This window comes from Candida orthopsilosis (genome assembly GCF_000315875.1).
Source record: "Candida orthopsilosis Co 90-125, chromosome 4 draft sequence".
Taxonomy (NCBI): Eukaryota; Fungi; Ascomycota; class Pichiomycetes; order Serinales; family Debaryomycetaceae; genus Lodderomyces; species Lodderomyces orthopsilosis.
This window is the reverse complement of record NC_018297.1, coordinates 1,344,337-1,369,351: the sequence shown is the minus strand read 5'-3', so window position 1 is coordinate 1,369,351 and position 25,015 is coordinate 1,344,337. Positions and strand designations below refer to the sequence as shown.

The window sequence follows — 25,015 nt, the reverse complement described above, 5'->3', positions numbered from 1 at the left end:
TGATGAATGACTTTTTTGTATAGTCTTGTATATAAAGTATAAACTACAACTTGCTTTTATTAAATTGGTAGAAGCGTGACATTTTATTTGAATAATTTATCAATTGATTCATAATCAGACTCAACCTGGTCTTGAATCGATAATCTTGTAGAAAATCTATCTTGTTTAGCGAGAGAAGTCATTGCCTTGAGATTGTTTAGTAAAAGGTTGTGTTTGGAGGAATCGTGATGAATGGATTGTGATGGTGGTTCACTACTCGGTTTCCTAGTTACTGAAACCGAGTTTTGAGTATCATCGTTGATCATACTATTTGGCCCATCCTGGTAGCAACTCAGTGATCTCACTCCAATAATTTGACTATCATCACTAGGACTACCATCGACATCGTCCATAGCTGATTCTCCATCATGTGAAACATCACCTACTTTGTCACTTTCCCTCTTGTTTTGTTCAATGCCAATTTCACAATGGCCAGCATCGATCAAATGATTTCGCCATTCCTTGTATCCACCATCAGTCATATACCCACACCCCAAAATGGGACAAAAGATAATCTGAGTTTGAAAGCTACATTTCCCACTTTGTTTATGTTTGGTTAAATCTTCAGCATGTAAGTAAAACATTTGACATTTGGATCCATTGATGAATTTATCACATTTATGAACACAAGTTGAGACTGGGATATTAAAACGCAAGGGGAACTCACGAAGCAAAGTTTTTTTATCCAAGTGTGTAATTTGATTCTTTATTTCTTTAAACTTTGTAAAAGAGCGACGCCTAGAACCAGAGCCCATTGAGTCCACAGGATACCCCAATTTGTAAAGTAAATCTGAATGATGTTTGATAAGATGTGATGAATACATCTTTCTATTCATTGTACAAAATGAGCAATTGATAACACAACAATTGAATATCTTGAGCGTCAGTAAGGACACAGTATGCAGAATATCGCCTAAGAAGTAATAAGGCTCTTCGACAATACTGATTTGTTCTTCAAATGATTCACAAGATGCACTACTTGGTGATGGACTAAGTGGTGGTGTTTCGGATGGACACAGCAGAGAATGCCCATTCTTTTCAGTGAGCTTTGAGTTACTGGCTTTTTGTGGGGAGTTCATTGGCAGTGATTCATCAAGAAATGACGAAGGATCAATTTTGGTTTGATCCAGAAGATGCCAATTATAAACCTTGATTGGCTTTGGCAGTGAGTGTTCCAAAAACAAATGACTAATGTTTTGGATGGAATTGTCATCACCACTTAAATTCTCTGTACTCACTTGTCGATGTTTCGTCAATTTCAGCGGCAATTTCTTGGGCTTCATTGGGATCAAGCCAAATTCAACTTTAGATCTTGTTTTGGTTGGCAGACTTGCCCTTTCATTCTCTGACAGTAATTCAAGTTCTAGTGTGGATCGAGAAAGAGGACCCTCATCTAATACCAACCTTGGTCCGTTTAATATAGATGAACCGAATTGCTTGAAATATTTTCCGTTCAGCAGTCCCTTTTGATGTATCTTTCCATTATTTGCATTCGAGTCGTGTACACTTCCCTCTTCTATATCTCTTTCCTCGTCATCACTACTTTGCTCATACAGTGCATCTTCTTCGACAGTATTGTCAGCTTCACTTCCATCATCAACCGAGTAATCACTAGACGTGTCAGCTTCAGTCTCACTATATTCTGAAGTTGATGACTCAGTGTCCTGTTGAACAAATATTTTGCGCTTCTTGGTAGGCGATTCATCTGTTTCAACTCCAGCAGGTACTTGTCCTTTAGTTGGTGATACATTTCGTAATGAATCTCCACTTGTTAAAGAAATCCGATTGCCTGCCTTCAGGGGCGATGAGATCCTCATACGTCTCATGCTCTTCTCTCGTTGTTTAGCTACTCTCTGGTCAAATTTCTGTCGTCTATTTCTCATAGTTTCATCTTGTTGATTACCTGCTTGTTGTTTCCACAATTTGAAAGTTGTTAGTCGTCTAGTCCCTTTGTCATCAGCACCACCACTTCTAAGTCGATTCAAATGTCCATTATTAGTGACAATTTCTCCAGTCACCAAATCAATTTCATCACTCTCCCGATCATCATTTATATTCAGGTACTTTGAAATTATACCAGTCCATTTATTCTCAAATCGGCGTAAACTTTCCTTCTCTAGTCGCTTCAATTTAGCATGGAATAGTTCCTTGTCTGAGGACTCTTCGATGAGTTGCTCTATATCTCGTGTTGCATTTTCAGGGTATTTTTCATCTTGATCTAGCTCTTCATCTGTTGATATTTCAATCAGGACCTCTTCTTCTTTAGTGATGTGATCCGGGTTGGGTCGTAGTGAAGGTGGGTACAAAGTTAGCTTGAACGGTACAGGGGGTCTAGTCTTAGATTTTTTTGTAGCTTGTATACTACTTGTTTGTTCTATTGGTGACATAGTTTAAACCAGTCGGAGTTGGGATTAGCTCGTGGTTTTTAACGAAAACGCAAATTCGGAAAAATCTGTTTCCGCTTGTAATTGTATTAGACGCGTCTTACGAGAGATATACATACTTGAATATGTATATTAGAATGTATTGGTATCATGAGGGTTATACGAACTAGCAACTGTCTATCAACCTACATCAAAGCACCGTGATGCCCTTATATTTACAAGATAAAAAGAAGGGGATTCCCCAGCCTATATTCAAGCTATATACACGCAATGTCCCAATCAACACTTCTCTTCCCACCCTTCGCCGCTTATTTCATTTCGGGATTATCGACAGTAGACGTCCTTTCATTATTCTTATTTTTCTCCCAACAAGCTCTGAATGCTTGCATCTCCTTTAAGCATTTCCTCCAATCTCCAGTATCAGCATGGCATAGTTGCAAGTTCAAATTCTCTTGATGACAACCGGTATCAATTATTCTTTTATCCCATTCATCTGGTTCATCTTCATCAGCACCATTGGCGGCAGGGCTGTTTAATGTAGCGTTACTTGGTTTCATATCGGCTTTTGATTAGTACTGGTTTTCTATCAAGTGATTTCCGTTCAGCAAGTTGATTTTGACATATCGCTACCAAAGCAACTCCAGAATGATATGTAAGCCGAGTCTACAAATTGTCTGCTCATCTATATCATATCTAGTGTCTGAAATTTTATTTACAAAGCTACTACACATATTAAAACCCAAACCCACCTTTAGAATAAGCCATTGGTTTGATATCAGGATGCGGACTAGCTTCAAATGTCTCCTTAGTCAAAGTCCAAGGACAATTATCATCATCCACTTTTCTGTATCCTTCACCGTCATCCTTTTCTGGATCATATGCCTCATTTTCAGTAAAATGTACCACACCCCCTAAATTACCAGTGGAATCACAATAATCAGGAGCACTAAACACAGTAATCAATCTCCCCTTTTGTTCTTCTTCTACACCACTCATTCTTACTTCATGTGATCGCAACACTTTTCGTACCTTGTTTGAAAGACAAAATCTTTCGGTTATGTCGGGACCAAATTGCATTCCAATACCACGTTTCGACGGGGATCTTCCACTTTCTTCTTGTGGGTCAGTCCATAATAATTCCATGGCCAAACCTTCCTTTGGTGGTTGGGTTGATCCATTTTTGGGGAATCGATTCAATGATTTTATATCTTGTAATGTGACTTTATCATTGGAGAATAAACCTCCATGCATACATAAATATTCTCGATTAATTAAAGTTGCTAAAGGTAATGCACCAAATGATTCGGTAAACGCATCGAAAATCTTTTTCGAGTATTTGGCTTCACATTCATCGGTGAATCCATAAGTTTTGTTCATATCGCTAGTTTCATGATTACCACGATTGATGAAAATTGAATGTGGGTAAAGGATCTTCAATACGTATAGATATAATGCCACTTCACATGACCATGAACCACGATCAACAAAATCACCATTGAATAAGTAAACGTGATCTTTTGAAACGTAGCCAAATTTCTTGAATAAGTTCAATACATCATAAAATTGTCCATGAGTATCACCAACAACAGTCAACTTCAGTCCTCCGATAATTTCATCTTTGTTTTCAGGAGTTTTCAATTTGGAATGATTAATGGAGACTTCAGTCATGGTTTGTTCTTGTTTGAGAATTTCATGAACTTTGGAAATAATGGCAAACACATGCTTTTTAGGCAACTTACCACCCTTTTTAAACAAGTTAATCATATACTTGAGATAAGACTGATCCAACCCTTCAATATTCACCACAACATTTTCCTTTTTATTCTCATCTTTGACCTTGGTGGCAGTTATCTTCAATTCAGGACCCTCCCAAGATTTCTCCACTTGAACACCTTCATAATCAATAGTATTTAAAATAGATACTTGATCTTCACCAGCAATGGCCTTCTCAAAAGCTTGTCTCTTTAAGTAATTAGTACACTGTTTATAATTCTCCAAAGTCAATGCATCATTAGGTAACCTCTTCAATATAATTTGAAAATTTTGTTGAGCCTTTTTATGTTGCAAGATGGCCATTTGGGCAACACCTTTCCTGTAGTAAGCTTTAAGAAAATTGGGGTTGACAGCAAGGGCTGAATCGCAGTCTTGGATGGCTAATCCATAGTTTTCCATCTTGATGTGAACTTGAGCTCTATTAGAGTAGAATACTGCATTGGTTGGATCAAGTTCAATGGCTTTGGTGTACAGTTTGATGGCTTCTTCAAACTTGTGTTCTTTCAAGTACTGGTTCCCTTCATCCTTGACCTTGATGGCCTCTTCTTTACCCTGTGTCATTTATCACTGTGGAAACGATGATAGCTCTTTGTTTTCTTTTGATCTTCCTTTGAGCCTATCTATGACCAAATGGGGAAACTTTTTTTTTTTTCAATGTCGTCGTGTGAAAACATGGTTCCAAAAGTAGTAATTAGTGCGGCGTGGAAAGAGTTTGATTTGCATCCAAACCTTAAGAGATAATCTTACCTGGATCAAGTTAACTCCTCTATAACTGAATTCTATATAGTCTGGTACCTAGTAAATACCTTTTGTATGTGCCACTACTGTTGCACCCAAGTATTTACTCCATATACTTTCCATTTTGTCCTTCTTTTATCAAACAAGATATTTTGAACAAAACCCTTTCGTTTGACATAAAGTAACGTATCTTCCGAAATACTCAACCCATTTAAATCCAAAGTCTCTAATAGTAAGCCTGTACTAAGCAATCGCATTAAATCAACACCATCGAACTGATTAAAACCGAGATCCAAATGTTGCAAATTAATGGCCCGCGAGCCCATCGATTGTATTTGTTTTGTTATATTCATCATTGATACAGTATCGATATTCATATCTGGTAACCATAGTTGCAGCAAATCAGGACACAAAGCCACGATTCTGTTGAGTTCAAGTTGTTTCCTACCAGGGATATGGAACGATAAATAAGTGGGACATCCTATATTGAGATGCTTGAGTGATTTACCACATCTAGCTAGAAGCTTCTCCAATCCAGTCACTGAAACACAAGTCTTGTATAAATCTAGCAGCTCCAACCGGGAAAATTGTGTAATCAAGGGGAAATGAATCTCTTGTAATGACATGGTTGACCATACTCCATATTCTCTAAATGTAAAATGGCTCAATTTAAAACTTGGTCTATAATTTAGTAGAATTTGGAACAAGATGAGTAAATTCAATCCGGAGTTATTTTCAAGATAAAGTTTAGTAATATTATGATGTTGACTTACGAAATCACCAAATGTCGGTAAATGATTATTAAAATTGAATGAGCACATGGTCAATTCAGTCAAGTTGGGGAAGTTGTATTCGAGCAAAACTGGGAATGGATTATATGTAGTTGCCGATACACTCATTGTTTCATTAGCTAGTAGTTTAACATGATTGACCAAAAATAAAGTTTCCAAACTATATGAATCGAGCTTCATTTGTTTAAATTTTTTAAACACTTTGTCTTGTAATGGCACCATGCTCATTGTACTTTTGTCGGCGATCAAGATGGATATTTTCAAATGTTTCAATTGAAGAAACATATTCAATAGCAATTGAGGATACTTTATACTACAATTGATACCAAGTGACAATGATTGTAAATGTCGAAAATTACTCAATTTCCATGAATACTTAGCCAACATGGCATACATGAGTTGTAAATTCATTGTTGGATCCATTACTTCCAACGACTGTAGTGGGAATTGTGGTTCTTTGATTAGGGCAGACAATACGTGAGGTAGTTTCTTATTGTATACTTGATTAATCTTGAGTTTTTTAATTTGCTTGGAATATGTATATGATGCAATCTTTTTGAAGAATTTGACTCCTTTAGTGAATTCGTCTACTGTGATGGTGGGTTTACAGTCAAATTGAAATAAACTTAGTTGGACCAATATGCTGTACCATAATTTTGAGACTAGTAGGCACTTATAGATAGTTTTTGAGGATAATTGTTGAAATACTAGATTTATGCATTCTAAGGGAAGATACTTTATCGGATCAACGCCCTTAGCTATTTTTCTTTTCTTTAAAGAGCTCTGAGACTTAATTTGCGACCCACTTCTACTGACACTTAAGCCTTGACTCTCTGGTATTTTTCTTTCTGCTTTCAACTCTTGATTCAACATCCTATATTGACTTTTCAATTTCTCATACAACTGTGCATTGATAGTATGTAGACCTTTCTTTACCAAACTATCAATAACATAAATCCCCTTCTGATACATTTTATAGGCTTCAAATTTATTCCCTTGAATCGTTTGCAATTTCCCTATCCTCAAATACCCTTTATAATCAGTGGGATCTAATTCAATCAGTTTTGTAGAATCTCGCAAAGCCAAGCCGAACTTCTCTAGTTTCTCCAAAGTAGCTGCTCTTTGATCAAGATAGGTTGTAAGTTTAGGATGTATAAGCCTACCAACATCAGGCACCTCTTTCAATCCATATTGCACCCGTATTGATTTGATGTCTTGGGCAGAAAGTTGTCTAACTTCGGATATTACTTTATCGTAGATGCTTAATGCTTTGACATAATCACCTGATTTGAAATAAAGTACAGCTAGTTTACTTTTGTCTCGTGTTAATTGTTCATCGATAGCCATCTACCGTTTCCCTTCTCCCTTTGCAGTTGTTATTTACAAAAAGCTACGGAGAAAGTAGACGTGAAAACAAAACAAATCAAAAATCAAAAATCAAAAATCAAAAATCAAAAATCAAAAATCAAAAGTCAAGTCAAAAAACGAGCTCTTCTAACTTTACACAGTTTTCTTTCAGGTGATGTGAGTAACGGTAATGGAGTACTGCTATCGCTGTATTGAATGGCGTCTATGCCGCCACTAGACTGGAATGGACTAAGGAACAACCTATACTCCGTCAAATTTGACCTGTATTTGAAAATAATTCAACGTGGGAAAAACACTTCGTTTTTTATACCCTCATCCAATTAATTAATCAACTCGTAATTGACTAGGATTAAGAAATCAAATCCTAATTTAGTCGTCTAGCACCACAAACTTATTAATCTAGTCATGTAGCTACTCTCTTTATCGTGTCGCCAACTACAGTATAAGATAAGTGGTAGCATATCTCATTTCATTGAAAGTTTCAATTCTCTCAAATAAAACAATCAATTCGATCTCTTGAATCCACTAAGTATTAAATGTCAATTCTATTATCTAAATTTGTTGAATTGTTTGCTGTCACATTAGTGATGGCAGCAACAACGTTCATTTCAAGCATAGCGCCCTTAAAATTTTTTACCGTATCAGGTACAAACCTAACCTACTTGACAAACTTCAGTGTGGGGGTGCTAGTTGGTACAGCATTACTAATAGTTTTGCCCGAGGGGGTAGAGATATTGAATGAAGGGATGTACAAATTGACCTCATTTACTGTTGGTTTACCCATTCTAGTCGGGTTTGTACTAATGTTTACCATTGAAAAATTTGTGGGTCATAATGGCAACGACAGAATATCATACAGTGCAACTACAAATACAAATTCGACAACGTCATCTGTATTTGATGAAGGAAGAATCGCATTTACAGTGGGATCCGTGTTAAAGTCTTCAATTACTCTCGGATTACTAGTTCATGCTGCGGTGGATGGGATTTCTTTAGGTTCTTCGTTTGCTGATCAAGATTCGACACTACAATTTGTTATGGTTATTGCCCTTATTATCCACAAAATCCCCACCGCTTTTAGTCTTGGAACAATATTGAGTAAAGAAAGGTTGGAAGACAAAGTGCTTTTGATTCATCTCGGATTATTTGCATTACTGACACCAGTACTGACTTGGATCACTTTCACGATCATTGGATTTTTCAATACAAATATCCAATTCGTTACTGGTATCCTACTATTATTCTCATCAGGTACATTTTTATATGTTGTTTTTCATGTGATTAATGAATTCGAAGATGGGTTGTTTGAAGATGGTACAAACGGAGGAGGAGAAACAAGTGGTAGTGATGGTAGTACAATTGTTGATGGGCAGACAAAGAAGAAGAACATATTTGTAGCAATAGTAGGACTAATGATTCCTCTTTTACTTAGTTTAATCAAAGAGTAGAAGACATTTGGAGACATCTTGTTAAAAGACGTGGTGCCTTTCTCTATACAGATTTTTACAATGACAAGTACTTACTGATTTTTGATTTAAATTTGACAAATATACTACAATGATACTCAAACATGTCTGTATGGCACCCACAAGGAGGTAAAAGAAATTGGTTAAAGATGGCCAGTTTTGCAATCACCGTACCTTGCTACCATGTGGTACAAAAATTCCTCGGCATTAAGGAACCACCTTTCAAATACCGAGGAAGACTACACTTACATTTACCAAAACGTATGATCTGAGTTTCAGACGCTGTTAGAGGTATGATGCGGACAACTTTATTATAATAATATCTGAGTATCTCTTATTTCCATTTCTTTGCTCATTATTGTTCGGTGATTTAAATATTCCAAGTATTCAAAAACGATTGTGTGCTATACTCACACACACATTTCTCTCTTACCTCTTAGCATCACTAGACATGCTTCTACTATAGGACAGTATCTATCTATAGTAACTGTTGTGTAGTTATTGTAGTTAGTGTACAGTGGGTGGTAGCTTTGTCTCCAAGTTACACAAAATGTCGAGATTGTCACTCCTCAAATCTCTCGCCGAATTCTCCCTCCCTCACTCTATCCCTTTTCAACCCTCGCCATAACCATTTTTAGCAATAGACAACAGCAGTCTATATTAACCACTATAACAGCTATAATTGAAAGAGAATAGATTGAATACCAAACATAGAGTTAATCCGACTGTTTACTGGTGTTTGATATCATATTCTGCATATCGAACCATACATATTCATACATTACATACACACGCAGTTACACATCACTACACTACACTATACGCCCCTTGCATGTAAGACTAAGTCGTAAGATAGTATTATAACAACAACACACTACATCACACACATCTCCCCAAAAAGAAACAAACAAAGCTCTCACCACAATATGTCAACAGCAATTGACAATAATAATACATCATCACTCAACAAGGAGGTGCAGGATGATGCAAGACCAGAATCAAAAGACACTACTACCAGCACAGGATCATCTGTATTTGATAGTACTACTGACGACATCAAATTACGTCAAAAGAAGAAGAGATCTGCTACACAAGATTCAACATCTTCAGTTACTTCACAAATGAGTACCACTTCATCAACCACATCCACTGGATCGATCCTGTCTACAGAATCAACAACACTGTCATCCACTAGAAGAAGGTCTGGAAGGGGTGGTGGTCGCAAACACAAGCACAAAAAAGGGCCATACTTAAATGTTGCACCATTAAACACTCCATTAAAACATCGACTTGAAACACTTGCAGTTGTTTGGCTTTGTATTAGTATTCCTGCTTTCATAACTATATTCTTCATTTGTATTTCATTAGGTTGGGTTGTTTGGCTCACTGTTATCTTACCTTATTTCATTTGGTGGTATGGATTTGATTTACATACTCCAACAAATGGTAAAGCTGCTTATCGTGTTCGAAATTCCATGAAAAATTTCATAAATTGGGAATGGTTTGTTAATTACTTCCCTATTAGAGCTCACAAAACAGTTGAATTGGAACCAACTTTTACCAAAGTTCTTGTTGAACAAAATGGGACCAGTTCGGATAATGATGATGAATTGGATTTGGTTTCAGAGGATTCAACTACTGTATTAGATAATATTTTCAAATTCATTGGATTGAAAAAGAGATTGAATCGAAGCGATGATAACGTTCTGGTTAAATCAAATGGCAGTGGCAGCAGCGGCTCTCGCAGATCATCATCACCGCCAACAGCTATATACAAACGAGTTCTGACCGGGCCCAGGTACATCTTTGGCTACCACCCCCATGGAGTTATATCCATGGGAGCGGTTGGGCTTTTTGGAACAAATGCATTACGAAATGAACCCTATGAACCAGTTCACAAATGGTTAAAGCCTTTCTTCCATGATCCATCAAAATTCCAACCATTGTTTCCAGGAATTGGGCAAATTTTTGCCCTTACTTTAACTACTCAATTCACAGTTCCGTTTTATCGTGATTATTTAATGAGTTTGGGATTATCTAGTGCTTCAGCAAAGAATATCAAAAGTTTAATTAATAATGGAGATAATTCTGTTTGTCTAGTTATCGGAGGCGCAAAGGAATCGTTATTGAATACAACTGTAGCAAAGAATGCAAGAGTTGGATATGGATATAAAGGTAGCGAACAAGAAGAGCATGAGGAGGATAGTGAAGATGTGCAAGAGGAATCGAAAGAAAAGAGTCATGAAAATGAAGAAGGCGCAGAAGAAACGGGTGATTCCCAGGAACCCACAACGGAACAGAATACTGGACAATCTCCAGATACATCCCCTAAAAAACAAATCAAATTAGTTCTCAACAATCGTAAAGGATTCGTCAAGTTGGCAATAGAGTTGGGCAATATCAACCTCGTCCCCACATTTGCCTTTGGTGAAGCTGACGTATATGACATATCAATCCCTAAACCAGGTTCATTGGGCTACAAATTCCAACAATGGATGAAGAGAACATTTGCATTTACAATTCCATTTTTCAGTGCACGAGGGGTATTCATTTATGATTTTGGTTTATTACCTTATCGGAACCCCATAGATATTGTTCTTGGTCGTCCAATTCATGTTCCTGCCGGAGTATTGCAAGAATATCGTGCACAACACCCCGAGGAATTTGAAGATGAAGTAAAGGAGAAACAACAGGAAGAAAAAGAAGAAAGAAAGGGTAGTGAGGAATCAGCATCAGGTATGCGGAGATCAAGTTCTTTTACGGATTTTTTGAAATTGTCAACAAAAAAGAGTTCTTCAGTTAAAACGAAAATTCCTCAGAAATTGTTGGATAAGTATCATAAATTGTATGTTGATGAATTGAGACGTGTGTATGAGGAGAACAAGGACAGGTTTGGATATGGAGATGTCGAATTAAATATAATTGATTAGACAAAATATTTCCAATTTTCATTTGATAATGCGATTTTATAATTGTGTATTAACATTTTGTCTATATTCCAGTAATCTTTTCAACCTTTTCACCCTTTTCTTCTTCGTCAGTGGCTAATTTCCTCTTTTTGGAATTAACTTCAAATAAATTTTGCAATATCGGCCATTTCTCTTCTTGTTTATCAAAATCCCCATACCTAACATTCATCAAATCATAAGCGAAAACAATTTGCAACCTCTCCAATTCATCCACATCAACATTTCGAAAGATATTAAACACTCGTTTCTCAATCAATTGTTCTTCCAAATCCTTTGCTTCTTTACTCAAGTCTAATTTCGGTATACAATTATTACTCATGCCATATCTTGAACTGAAATGAGTTAAGAGTAATTTTGGACACTGCATCAATTGACAAACACCAACAGCTTCAATCATGGCAGTATGCTTTTTAGCAATTGCTTCATCGATCCAAAATGAATCTAATGATGCTTCATGGATTAATAGATCGGACTTATTGCCAATGGAACAAAATTTGGGATTTGGTCTCGTATCACCCGAAAATGAAATTGTGAAATGCTGTGTGTGATTAGCATTGAGATTGAATTTGAAAGTTGATGAATATGCCCAGGCACAATGTAATGCACGTACGGTTGAAATTGACTCAAGACCAACGGCATCATACATTTCTTCAATGACAGTAGTGTTGATTGGTTGTAGTGGTGCTTTATTGATACTGCAATGAATATCGCCACAATCATAAGCTTGTTCGAATTCATCAATTGTGAGTTTCTGGTATTCCGGTAATCTCCCTTCCCTAAGAAAATCCTCACAACTAAACATTTTTAAACGAGACAAATCGACGGCATGGTTATATTGAGTTTCAAGATTGTACCAATCATGAACAAAAGTGATAAACTGCCAAGGGACGACCAAATGCAATGTCTTGTCGCAGTTGCTATTCAATTCAAACCATTTATTGATTATTGAAATCATACCAAGATGATGATCAGCATGTAAATGAGATAAATGAATCAAACTCAACTCGCTAAAAATTTGCCTCAAATCGAATTTATCTTCATGACCGAAATTTCGCAACATGCTCCCAATGGTATTTTCACCTGCATCCATTATGATTGATCGATAAGTAATGGTACCATCTTCATGTTGATAAGGAATTCGTATGAGATTAGAAAGGACATTTCGTGAAATACTAGGTAGGGCAGAACCAGTACCTGGAGTACTTATATGCACCAAATCTTTCAAGTTGGCTCCTTTTTCTAACAAGTTGAATCTAGTTTTTAATGAATCAAATAGTGGTACTGATTCATCCAGTTGAGTCACCTCTTTATACAATGATTCGTTTGTACTGCGTAGAATGTTGCTGTTATCACAGTAAACACCCGAATCATCAATACCCATACATTGTAGCGCATGTAAACGATTTACTTTTTTATTCTCAGTCAATGGCTTGAATGGTTCCAGGTTCATTAATTGGAAATTATCAGGCATAACCAGCATCAATTTCAAGTGGCCCATGGCAAACTTCTCATTAATGATTATGTTATTGGTTAACGATTTATGACTAATTAGATGTTTTGTATTTGATGGGAACTTATCAATGAAAGACTGATAATCTTGTAGTTTTAAATTCACATCATCGCCAATGAAATGATAAACAAGACCAACATTATCGATACTCTTCCATTGGTCATTAGTTAATGTGGGCTCATAATAGTCCTGACTAGGTATATCAATAATCAAAACTTTAGGCATGATCCGATCAGGTCCAACTACTTGACTGGGCAAGATAGTCTCGCCAGCATCATTAACCACCGAATTACCAGCTACCAATTCCTTGAAAACAGGACCTGGTTTTAATCCCAAATCTTTTGCCTTTTTGGCATCAAATTTCCCAGGAATTGGAACAAACTCAATACAGTAAGATATTGAATCTTGTTGAGTTATGAGCTTGGAAGCTGGAGGTAGTTGAACGTGAGTGTGGATATCCTTCAGCGAAGGGTCTGACTTGTATGATTCTGGGTTTCGACTGTTTACTTCACTGGTATTCAATGGAAACATAAGTGATGCCAATTTTCGTATTTGTGTTAGCACTTTCTCCGATGTGGATACTGCTGGCCCCTTTGTCGTTATCAAACTCTTTGGTGCTATTTTAAGCGATCTGACAACAATCTCGTCATTGGAAACCACGGGATTTTGATCAACATTGTCAATTTCCAAATCTATACCTAATCGAAACACAAATTGTCTCCAAGTAGCAACAATATACGACAACAAATTACAATCACCAACAACTTTAATCCCCTTCTTAGTGGCATCACTAATAGTTAGAAAAAGACCCGGTAGTCCACCAATATCACTCCATGTAAAAATTGCACCGGTAAGAAATATACTTTGTAACTTGGGAAATCGTACTTCGGATCCAACTGAATTGATTACACGTTGTGTTCCCTCGGGGATTTTACCAAACAAGTATCTATTACCTTGTCGAGTGGTTAATGCAACTAGCGGGCGTGTCGTATCATTATTTATATGGGCAATAGTGGTGAATTTAAACATTCCTGGAAACAAATGTCGAAATTGAGTGGAGTCGTTGTGGTTGTTGCCGTTGTGGGATGATATTGATATGGCGTTGGAGTCTTTTTTCCGCCTGCTTTTCCTCTTGTCTTTAATTTTAAATATATTGCGTGTTTTATATAATACTGACGTGGATGACACTAATCGTTGTTGCTGCTTGGTTGATACAAGTGCAGATCTATAAATTAACCAGAAAAACAAACCGAAATTTTAGAATAGCTTGTTAACAGTAGATGACTATGCTACGATGTTGATATAAGTTGTAAATGTATGGATTATAGTGTGGAAATCATAGGGTACTTCTCGGTTAAAGTGGTTTTATATAAAAGTATCAACGACCTTCTCCGGTAGGTGTATTTTTTTTTCCAATGCGATGGATGTTTGACTGTATAAATTATTTTTCACTCATTTGGTAGCATCGTGTTGCAACGAAAAACCACACAATAGATGTATAATATGAACCAACATCCACTAGTTATTGTTACTACAGAATATACTTTCCGGAAAGCCAAACTTTTGTGTATCCTGGCTGGGATTTGGAGAGGATTATATTTGATTACCAAAAGTTACAATCTGGAGGGTTTGGAGAAAAGAGTGTAAATGCAAAGTGGTAACTTGCTCATTATTTAGGCTACACCAAACTTAGATGAACTTTGAATTGTATACCTATTTATACCGGAACCCTTTTATCTCTGCTCTCTCTGTATGAAAAAGACATATCTGTACCAAACCGATGACTTTATTCCAGTTTACGTAAAATCTGGAATTCTCTTGGATAAACTCTCTTCAGTTTCGGCGACTTCAACCTGATGAGCAACCAATCCTAGGAAGCTTTTAACAAGTCTCTCACTAGTTATCTTTTGGTGGTTGTCCAAAAACAATTAGGCCCTTTTTTTGTTCTTCTTGAGAGGTATGAAAGATGTTTGTAGTTGTTATTAAAAAAACTCAGCACTTCATATTCACATAGAACGATTTACTGATGACCATATTGATTTACAAATGTAACTATAAGTATTACGAAATGTTGGAAAACTGAGTATATTTAAGGCAAGAGTGGTCTTTATTTATAGTAAATTTTTATCAGCAAGTATTTAGTAGTGGTTGCAAACAGTGAAAACCCAAAAAAATGTGTCTGCGGGGTACGATGTATCTGATTAAAGGTGAGTAAATTTGTATCAGCACGTGGCAACATTAATCGATAGCACATTGTTATGCCGTGAATCTGTGTGTTGCGAAACTCAATCATTCGCTTATTCAGACTATTCAATTTTTGTGTCTGATCTCTTATCTTAGGGGGTGGTGTTGTAAAACTGACAGTTTTTTTGTTTGTTTTTGTTTGTTTTTAGTAAATAAAATGGAATTCGATAGAGGAGGATAGACAACAAAAAGGAAAGATGAGTTTGGTATTCGAATAGATCTATTTGTATGGAAGTAGATATACATATATACGTGTATGTATGTATATGGGTGGAAGTGTTTGTGTATGTATGTGTTTGTTCATGTCCAAAAATAGATTGACAAATGAGATTGTGTCATCCTACCACATTACCATAACTTAAATCAAAAGTAGAGAAGATTCAGTATCACCGAATTGGCTCAAACGTACTCTTTACCTTTGATTACTTTAGACCAAAGGGATTCCAACAAACTTCGAAAAGCATAGTCGTTTAGTAGCTACAATGAATTATATGTAAGGTATAGCACTCGTAAAATAAATAGCACGTGTTTTATTTACACCGGCTACCTCCAAAATTCTTGTCTAGCTCTAATCTTTAATCTAGTTCCATTGTAACTAATTAAATTTTGTTGGAATTGAAATTTTGATACCGTTCTGGTGATATGTATAATCGTGAAAGTCAAAACTCTATCCTAAAATTACTTAAGGAAGTATTATAGTATACAGTTAATTGTCTCTAATTGAGTCTTGATTAAGGATATATGTATATCCACAAGGTTATCAATGGTGTTCAAATCCCTTTTATATTGAATGAATCTCGCTACCATGTGTGCTTGACTTTACAACCACAATATTCCATATACAACATTTACCTTAAAAATGTTGTAGTCGTTACACAACAATTTTAATGCAGTAGTGACTAAAGTGACAATTTCATCATTTTTTCCAACATGGATTGTACCCTGGACCATCAGCAGTATTCTTTGTTGAAGGGTTATGGTTCTTGATTGTAAAGGTTCTTGAAAGTTTTGGCCAAAAATGTTGCAAAACTTTTGACTACACTACTTGGACGACATGTTAACCCGCAGGCGATTTCTCCATCTGCTGTTCGATGGATGGTAACTTGTCCTCATTCCCATTTCAACAGGATATAATTTGTGACTGACGTCTGAACCTCACTTGAGATGTTAAACAGGGAAAAGATAAAGAAAGGATCTACTTTGGTGAGAGACGACAACGATAGTATGAAGGAGGAAATAAATAGTGCAAAGACCAAGTGTCACAATTTACTCAAACCAAGCTCCTACAGCGGAGAACATTCCAGTCATTTGAAACAAGACAAGCATACTAAAAATGGAATGATAGTATACAATATATTCAAGAAACATTAATTGAAGTTTTTGATTAAAGTGTTAAACATTTTCTCTTCTAAACATACCAAGATGGGTGATTCATACGAAGTTATGCGTGCGTCAACGAGAGATTTGAAACACCAGAGTCGAAAATCAATCAGAAGACGTATTCGGGGTTTGAGCCTGAATTTATCAGTGATCTTTGAAGTGGTTGAGAATCCAACAAACAGGTTCATGAAACTACAGGTTCCCAGATTTGATTGTCTTTGCGATTATAATGGTCCAAAGGTGAACAAGATACTTGGAAAGACTCAAGGTATTGAATGTAAAAACAAACTAGTGAGTCAATCGGTACCAAGTCTGATTACCCGACTCGAGGCTTGGAACAAAAACAGAGAATGTGACAATTCATCAACTCTGTATAAAGAATGTATTCAACCAAACAATATGTGTATAAAGCTAGTAAAGAACACAAATGCAAATACGGAATTGGGCGTCACAAGGACATAATTCAATTATTGAAAAGAAAGAAAGAAATATTGAGACAGGCTGAGAATCGCACTGAAAGCTATAAAGTTAAGAAACAGTACAAACAATTATGAGGTCCTTACCGCATCAAATGTGAACTGATTGTATTGTTGATGGGATTTGAAGCAAGAAAATCCTGAAGTGGTTATTGTTGAACGTCACAATTGTTCCTGTTGTAGTTGTTGCTGCTGCTATTTGACTGTTGTTGATTTTCCTATTGTGTTGACAATGACATACAATAAAATGATTAATCCCTCGTAAAATAATCTCTGAAATTCTCTGTCAGTTTTGATGATTTAAAATCTCTTTTCTGTAATTGAGCAGTATGGTGTCACCAATTATTCGCCAATTGACTCCAGGACATGATTGATCAGAACCGTAAACTTCTGGTAACAGGTTTTTCCCATATCTCTAAATCATGTCTCCACTACACCGGCGATGCTGTTATCTTTTATAGATTGGAAAGGACTGGAATGAAAACAACAGGGCCAATGAGGATTTCTTATTACGAACAAATCGATCTCCTTTGAAAGGGGCGAGGAAATCCTTGATCACAAGGTTGAAACAAACTGTCAACATGGTGAGCATCGCATAATATCCAACCTAAGAGCAAAACCTTCCAACTTGGTCAACGTCCACTTCATGTCTGTGCCCTTGCTCAGGATTGCAAAACATGATTGTTAGACAATCAACGATTCTGTACCAGCATGATGCCAATGACAAGGTGATGACCCCACCCATATCCCTACAGTACCCGATTACAATCCTAAACGTGAAGAGCTGCAAATTCTGGAACCGAAAAAGAACAACATCAAACTGTACCAGCTCCGACTATGGGTTTTGTCGTCACACATCAGCTTTGCTCTCAGTCTCGGGGAATACCAATTACCTTTCACTATGTTTGGCCCGTCATTAGAAACCGAGGGCCCACCATTCTTAATATGTTATTCTTTCAACATTCTAATGGTCAGCTGATAGCACATTTGAAGGAAACATAACCTAACAGTACATCAAACGGTGTATACTATGCATATATCGGCTCTAGTCCCAACCTTACATGGATTGTATAAGCAAGTGTATCTTTTCTTTCATGTGACATTTTTTTGTCTAAAACTAGAAACAAAACCGACCAGCACAATCTAGTAATACCTAAAATAGCAGACACTAAAAGAAGAGCTAGAAAGTGATTTCTTGCAAGAGCTAGTGGTGTGACATTCAAATCATACATGCACCTAATATACTACCAGGTACACGAAGAAATAACATTCATAAATCCACTTCTCAGCTTCCACGACATATAAACTCCACACGTCTATTTACTCAAACATATTCACTTCCCACCAACAATACTTCCAAGCTCAATGAGTTTAGTAGCACTGGCGACTGCAACAAGAGTCGACGATGTTATCAGACAGTTATTTGATCAATACATACAGATACACCCCATAAATAACGAGTACTTGCTCGCATCACCTGACGGCAGCACAAAGAGTCATATACAACAATGGTTCAACCTACGCAACTTGCCCATAGTTGGACGATTTATTCCCGAAATTGATGACAAGACGAAACTAATTAATGAACTACTTGAGTATCAAAAAACAACAACCACGTATCGAGAGTGGTATACTATTTCATTGCGTTTAGATGAATTATTGGGAAACAATGCTTGGAAATCTGACCCTCAATCGGATATTTATGACTATAATTTAATCTACAAGCATTTGAATGCAATGAAACAAGCACGATTAGATAACAACTACAAGTTATTGTTGTATTATATTCGCACTACATGGGTACGAAATTTAGGCAATATGGGTGATTCAAATTTGTACCGACATTCGTATGTTGGGACTAAGAAGTTGATTGAAGAGTATATACAGGAATGTCAAGTTTCATTAAATTACCTCGTTGAGGAACATAATGATCACATTGATTTGGATGATCGGTACTTGTTAGGGATGTTGATACAAACGAGGAAAAATATAGGTCGAACAGCATTGGTTTTATCAGGTGGTAGTACATTTGGAATATTTCATATTGGGGTATTGGCTACTTTATTTGAAGCTAATTTATTACCAAGAATTATTAGTGGTTCATCGGCAGGATCGATAATGGCTAGTATTATATGCTCTCATACCAATGAGGAGACCATTGAATTGTTACAAACTATAGCACAACGAGAATTTAACATATTTGATATTACCGATAAAGTAGAAAGTGCCAGCAAGTTCAAAAAAGTGCTTCTTTTCTTGGGTCATTGGATTAAATATGGTACTGTTTATGATATTGAAGGGTTGCAAGAGACAATGATTGGTTTTCTTGGAGAATTGACATTTAGAGAAGCTTATAATCGTACGGGAAAGATTTTAAACATTACTGTTTCTCCAGCATCAATACATGAACAAACAAGACTATTGAATTATATAACTGCTCCCAATTGTTTAATTTGGTCGGCTGTTTGCGCTAGCTGTTCATTACCAGGCGTATTTCCTTCTAGTTCCGTCTATGAGAAAAACCCAAAGACAAATGAAATTCATGAATGGAATAATGATGAATCAATGAAGTTTATGGATGGATCAGTAGATAATGACTTGCCGATAACTCGATTACTGGAAATGTTCAATGTCGATCATATAATTGCGGTCCAGGTTAATCCTCATGTTGTTCCCGTTTTGAAAGTATCGATAAGTAGTGTTGGTGGTGATGTCGAGAATGAGTTAAGTTTCAAATTGAAACAAAGTTTGAATAATGTTTATGATTTTGTCGTTTCTGAAGCCATCCATTATTTACAGTTGCTTAATGAAATGGATATCTACAAAAACCTAGCCAACAAGACCGTTTCCTTACTATCACAACGTTATTCGGGAGATATCACTATATTGCCAGAATATAAATGGCAAGATTTCACCAAAATCTTGCGTAACCCAAGTCACGATTTTCTTTTGGAATTCATATGTCGTGGTGCTAAAGCCTCATGGCCAAAGATGAGTTTAATTGAAAACCATTGTCGAGTTGAATTTGCTCTTGATAAAGCAATATCCATTTTACGAGGTAGAATAGTGACTTCAGGAAATTATCGTTTGACTAACTCACCTACGGCAATGACCAGTGGAACAGTAAAATCGAATGCTAAAGCAAATGGGAACGCTAATGGAAGTTCAATGGTGATTTCTTTAGGATCTCAAGGTAATGGAAGTAGCACTAGAGTTGGAGCAGATGCAGATGTTGACACAGATAGAGATGCCGATATTGATATTGATATGGATACGGATACAGATGCAGATGCATCAGTAGCAACAACCCCATTAGCAACAGCAACGAGAACACCACCACGTGTATTGAAATCACTGGAGGAGAGACAAATTAGACAAGGTATACGTAAATCGAAATCATCAAACTTGATTAATTCGGTAAGGTATCATAGGGAGAAGAACGGCGATGGAACTAACAGTAGTGGTAATAGTAATGGTGGAGGGTATACCCATGAAGAAAGAGCCAATTTACCATCCAGATCTAGGTCGTTAAAGAATTCGTACATCGGGTTGAATCGTTTAAATGATGATGATTGATAAATGAATGAGGGTTCGTTGTGAATTCACAAAGAGTGTATGTTTCTTTTCTTGGCTGCAAAATCTTTAAATTTCCTTCCAACTTTATGAGATTGAATTTGGTAGCACTTTCATAACTCTATTTTTTTTATCCGAGGCTAGCCATTTTTGTAACCGATGTAAATTAAGGAAGAGAAAATAAACAGCCGCTAAAATTTATGCTCTAATTCTATAGCACATAGAAGGTTGTGGTAAAAATAATATACGAGTACTATCCGGGGAAAAGCAAAGGGTCAAAATGCGGAGTAAAAGATTATACGTTAAAGGCTATCTTTACTGTTCTTTATATAGTGGTGGGTAATCTAAAGTTTAAGATGCTTCGTGTCAAGAGATGATAATCATTAGGGGATTTGACAACATTAATCTGTTCTCTATATGTCCGATCAGTGAGTTATTCTGAAACTCCGTTCAAACATTTTCACGACATCGGCAGATCTCAAACGACAATGTAATTTAAATTCGATGGAACGTCATAGAAGAGACTTGGATTATGTCATATGTTCTCATTGTACAATAAATGAGTGGGTATGTGATGTGAGATTGCAAACCGTTGTAAGAGTAATTGTGATTATTTCGAGTTGTTCATTGTGATTAAATTTCCTTTGGTCCTCGGTAATATTTGATTTTTCCATGTTTTTCATTTTGGTAAAGTACACGATATGAGAGCCACAGTCAGACGGACACTCGTAAGATATCGGAACGAGAGCAGCCAAAAATTACAACTGGGAAGACATAGTGTATCTTGGGGGCTAAAGAAGGGTCTTTGCTGGGTTTTATATTGTAATGTACAACAGAATCGACTCACCAGCATTCACACCTTTCCATTAGCCTAGAATTATGATTTTTTTTAACTCCGTTTGTGTTCATTGCTTATGATTTTATCAACCCCCGCATTTTTGATTTTTATTTTTCCATATGTGCTGTACATCCTCACGTACATACAAAATGCAAATATTTTATACTCGGTTAAATAAATTTGATCAAGGGTGCTTCATACACACACACCTTCGGTTGTGAAGTATACGGTAAGTTTAGTACAAGTTAGGGGCTACGTGGATTGTAGAATACATCAATATAACCTATTCCCTCAATTGACGTAATACTTTGTGTTTAAACCTCTTCTGTAGCGTCTAGAGTGCCTATGCACTTTATGCCGATGATAACCTTTAATAACGGGAATGCATTTTTTTGTGCAGTTATACACTACTCTACTTGTTTATTATTTTGCCCTCACCCCTATACACTCATAATAAAATTTCCACCCCACATATTTTGTCACAAGCTAAACAGAGAGAAGTCAATTTTTTTTTTATTTAAATATCAATCAATATTTCCCATACGAAAAGAGTTCTTTATCAATAACTTCTTCTTTTGAAAACTCCACGTATTTCCCTTTTATATTGCAGAATTTCTTAATTGAAAAAACAATTGAATAACATAAGAGTTTTTAAAGAGAAAGGAAAACGGTTTTTTTTGAACATTTTAACGAATTACGAATAAATCACATACACAGAAATGTCTCAATTGGATTTCAAAGATAAGGTGGTTATCATCACTGGTGCAGGTGGTGGTTTAGGTAAATACTACTCCCTCGAATTTGCCAAAAGAGGTGCCAAGGTTGTTGTTAACGACTTGGGTGGTGCTTTAAACGGTCAAGGTGGAAACTCCAAAGCTGCTGATGTCGTTGTTGATGAAATTAAACAAAATGGTGGTACTGCTGTAGCTGACTACAACAATGTCCTTGATGGTGACAAGATTGTCGAAACCGCCGTTAAGAACTTTGGTACTGTCCATATTGTTATCAACAATGCTGGTATTTTGAGAGATGCTTCATTCAAAAAGATGACTGAAAAGGATTTCAAATTGGTTTTGGATGTCCACTTGAATGGTGCTTATGCCGTTACCAAGGCTGCTTGGCCATACTTCCAAAAACAAAAGTATGGTAGAATTGTCAATACTTCTTCACCAGCTGGTTTATATGGTAACTTTGGTCAAACCAACTACTCAGCTGCCAAATCCGGTTTGATTGGTTTTGCTGAAACTTTGGCTAAGGAAGGTGGTAAATATAACATCATTGCCAACACCATTGCTCCATTGGCTAAATCAAGAATGACCGAATCTATTATGCCACCACCAATTTTGGAAAAATTGGGCCCTGAAAAGGTTGCTCCATTGGTTTTGTACTTGTCACATGCTGATACTGAAATCACTGGTCAAATCTTTGAAGTTGCTGCTGGTTTCTTTGGACAAATTAGATGGGAAAGATCAGGTGGTATCTTGGTTAAACCAGATCAATCTTTTACCGCTGAAGTTGTTGCCAAGAGATTTAGTGAAATTCTTGACTTTGACGATTCCAAGAAGCCAGAATTGTTGAAGAACCAACATCCATTCATGTTGAATGATTACTTGTCATTGACTGAAGCTGCTAGAAAATTGCCAGCCAATGATGCTTCCGGTGCCCCAGCTGTATCCTTGAAGGATAAAGTTATCTTGATTACCGGTGCCGGTGCTGGTTTGGGTAAAGAATATGCCAAATGGTTTGCCAGGTATGGTGCCAAGGTTGTTGTTAATGATTTCAAAGATGCCAGCAAGACTGTTGAAGAAATTAAAGCTGCAGGTGGTGAAGCTCATGCTGATCAACATGATGTTGCTACCCAAGCTGACGCCATTATTGAAAATGTCTTGAACAAGTATGGTACTATTGATGTCTTGGTTAACAATGCTGGTATCTTGAGAGACAGATCATTTGCCAAGATGACCAAACAAGAATGGGATCAAGTTCAAGCCGTTCACTTGTTGGGTACTTTCAATTTGTCAAGGTTGGCCTTCCCAATCATGTCAGAAAAGAAGTATGGTAGAATTGTCAACATCACTTCGACTTCAGGTATCTATGGTAACTTTGGTCAAGCTAACTACTCAGCTGCTAAATGTGCCATTTTAGGTTTGTCCAAGACCATTGCTATTGAAGGTGCCAAGAACAACATCAAGGTTAACATTGTTGCTCCACATGCTGAAACTGCCATGACTTTGACAATCTTCAGAGAAGAGGACAGAAACTTGTATCACGCTGACCAAGTTGCTCCATTATTGGTTTACTTGGCTTCAGAAGACGTTCCAGTTACTGGTGAAACCTTCGAAATTGGTGGTGGTTGGATTGGTAACACCAGATGGCAAAGAGCTAAAGGTGCCGTTTCCAAGGATGCCAACACTACTGTTGAATTTGTTAGAGACCATTTGTCTGAGATCACTGACTTCAGCAAGGATACTGAAAATCCAAAATCTACTCAAGAATCATCTATGGCCATCTTGTCTGCTGTTGGGGGTGATGATGACGATGACGATGACGAAGAAGAAGAAGAAGATGAAGGTGATGAAGAGGAAGAGGAAGAAGAAGTTGAAGAAGATGATCCAGTTTGGAGATACAACGACAGGGATGTTATCTTGTACAACATTTCTCTTGGTGCCACTACTAAACAATTGAAATATGTTTATGAAAATGACAGTGATTTCCAAGTCATTCCAACCTTTGGTCACTTGATCACCTTCAACTCAGGTCAATCACAAAGTTCATTTGCCAAGTACTTGAAAAACTTCAACCCAATGCTCTTGTTACATGGTGAACACTACTTGAGAGTACACAAATGGCCACCACCAACTGAAGGTGAATTGAGAACTTCATTCCACCCAGTCCAAACCACTCAAAAGGGAAGCAATGTCGTTATTGTTCATGGGTCACAATCAGTTGACAACAAGACACAAGAACCAATCTACTCCAATGAAGCCACCTACTTCATTAGATCATGTCAAGCTGATAACAAGATCTATAAGGACAGAAGATCATTTGCCACTAACCCATGGACTGCACCAAAGAGGGACCCAGACTATCAAGTTGATGTTCCAATTTCAGAAGATTTGGCTGCTTTGTACAGATTGAATGGTGATCGTAACCCATTACATATCGATCCAAACTTTGCTAAGGGTGCTAAGTTCCCAAAACCAATCTTGCATGGTATGTGTACTTATGGTTTGAGTGCCAAGGTCTTGATTGACAAGTTTGGTATGTTTGATGAAATCAAGGCTAGATTCACTGGTATAGTATTCCCTGGTGAGACTTTGAGAGTTCTTGCTTGGAAAGAAGGTGAAAACGTCATTTTCCAAACTCATGTTGTTGATAGGGGTACTATTGCTATTAACAATGCTGCTATCAAGTTGGTTGGTGATAAACCAAGTTTGTAAATGAGATGGGATAAGGTGGTAAAGGA

At 36.8% G+C, this 25,015-nt stretch overlaps 9 protein-coding genes across 9 annotated transcripts; 4 read left to right on the top strand and 5 right to left on the bottom strand. All coding sequences in view use genetic code 12, as the record gives it.

The window, feature by feature from the left end:
* Nucleotides 1-83: 83 nt before the first annotated feature.
* Nucleotides 84-2,426, bottom strand: CORT_0D06610 (hypothetical protein; the record flags this gene model as incomplete). The annotated part of the gene is made up of 1 exon (XM_003869579.1): nucleotides 84-2,426. One exon carries the CDS (start codon nucleotides 2,424-2,426, stop codon nucleotides 84-86), a length of 2,343 nt encoding a protein of 780 aa, XP_003869628.1.
* Nucleotides 2,427-2,731: 305 nt separating this feature from the next.
* Nucleotides 2,732-2,980, bottom strand: CORT_0D06600 (hypothetical protein; the record flags this gene model as incomplete). The annotated part of the gene is made up of 1 exon (XM_003869578.1): nucleotides 2,732-2,980. The coding sequence occupies one exon, from the start codon at nucleotides 2,978-2,980 to the stop codon at nucleotides 2,732-2,734; it is 249 nt and encodes an 82-aa protein (XP_003869627.1).
* A 175-nt stretch (nucleotides 2,981-3,155) lies between these two features.
* On the bottom strand, nucleotides 3,156-4,757 carry CORT_0D06590 (Ppt1 serine/threonine phosphatase; the record flags this gene model as incomplete). Its single annotated transcript, XM_003869577.1, has 1 exon — nucleotides 3,156-4,757. The coding sequence occupies one exon, from the start codon at nucleotides 4,755-4,757 to the stop codon at nucleotides 3,156-3,158; it is 1,602 nt and encodes a 533-aa protein (XP_003869626.1).
* A 260-nt stretch (nucleotides 4,758-5,017) lies between these two features.
* CORT_0D06580 (Dia2 protein) lies at nucleotides 5,018-7,072 on the bottom strand (the record flags this gene model as incomplete). Its single annotated transcript, XM_003869576.1, has 1 exon — nucleotides 5,018-7,072. The coding sequence occupies one exon, from the start codon at nucleotides 7,070-7,072 to the stop codon at nucleotides 5,018-5,020; it is 2,055 nt and encodes a 684-aa protein (XP_003869625.1).
* Nucleotides 7,073-7,629: 557 nt separating this feature from the next.
* Nucleotides 7,630-8,541, top strand: CORT_0D06570 (Golgi membrane protein; the record flags this gene model as incomplete). The annotated part of the gene is made up of 1 exon (XM_003869575.1): nucleotides 7,630-8,541. The coding sequence occupies one exon, from the start codon at nucleotides 7,630-7,632 to the stop codon at nucleotides 8,539-8,541; it is 912 nt and encodes a 303-aa protein (XP_003869624.1).
* A 944-nt stretch (nucleotides 8,542-9,485) lies between these two features.
* Nucleotides 9,486-11,489, top strand: CORT_0D06560 (hypothetical protein; the record flags this gene model as incomplete). Its single annotated transcript, XM_003869574.1, has 1 exon — nucleotides 9,486-11,489. One exon carries the CDS (start codon nucleotides 9,486-9,488, stop codon nucleotides 11,487-11,489), a length of 2,004 nt encoding a protein of 667 aa, XP_003869623.1.
* A 61-nt stretch (nucleotides 11,490-11,550) lies between these two features.
* On the bottom strand, nucleotides 11,551-14,067 carry CORT_0D06550 (Trz1 protein; the record flags this gene model as incomplete). The annotated part of the gene is made up of 1 exon (XM_003869573.1): nucleotides 11,551-14,067. The coding sequence occupies one exon, from the start codon at nucleotides 14,065-14,067 to the stop codon at nucleotides 11,551-11,553; it is 2,517 nt and encodes an 838-aa protein (XP_003869622.1).
* Nucleotides 14,068-18,503: 4,436 nt separating this feature from the next.
* CORT_0D06530 (patatin-like phospholipase) lies at nucleotides 18,504-20,714 on the top strand (the record flags this gene model as incomplete). The annotated part of the gene is made up of 1 exon (XM_003869572.1): nucleotides 18,504-20,714. One exon carries the CDS (start codon nucleotides 18,504-18,506, stop codon nucleotides 20,712-20,714), a length of 2,211 nt encoding a protein of 736 aa, XP_003869621.1.
* A 1,554-nt stretch (nucleotides 20,715-22,268) lies between these two features.
* On the top strand, nucleotides 22,269-24,989 carry CORT_0D06520 (Fox2 predicted 3-hydroxyacyl-CoA epimerase; the record flags this gene model as incomplete). Its single annotated transcript, XM_003869571.1, has 1 exon — nucleotides 22,269-24,989. The coding sequence occupies one exon, from the start codon at nucleotides 22,269-22,271 to the stop codon at nucleotides 24,987-24,989; it is 2,721 nt and encodes a 906-aa protein (XP_003869620.1).
* Between the last annotated feature and the right edge of the window lie 26 nt (nucleotides 24,990-25,015).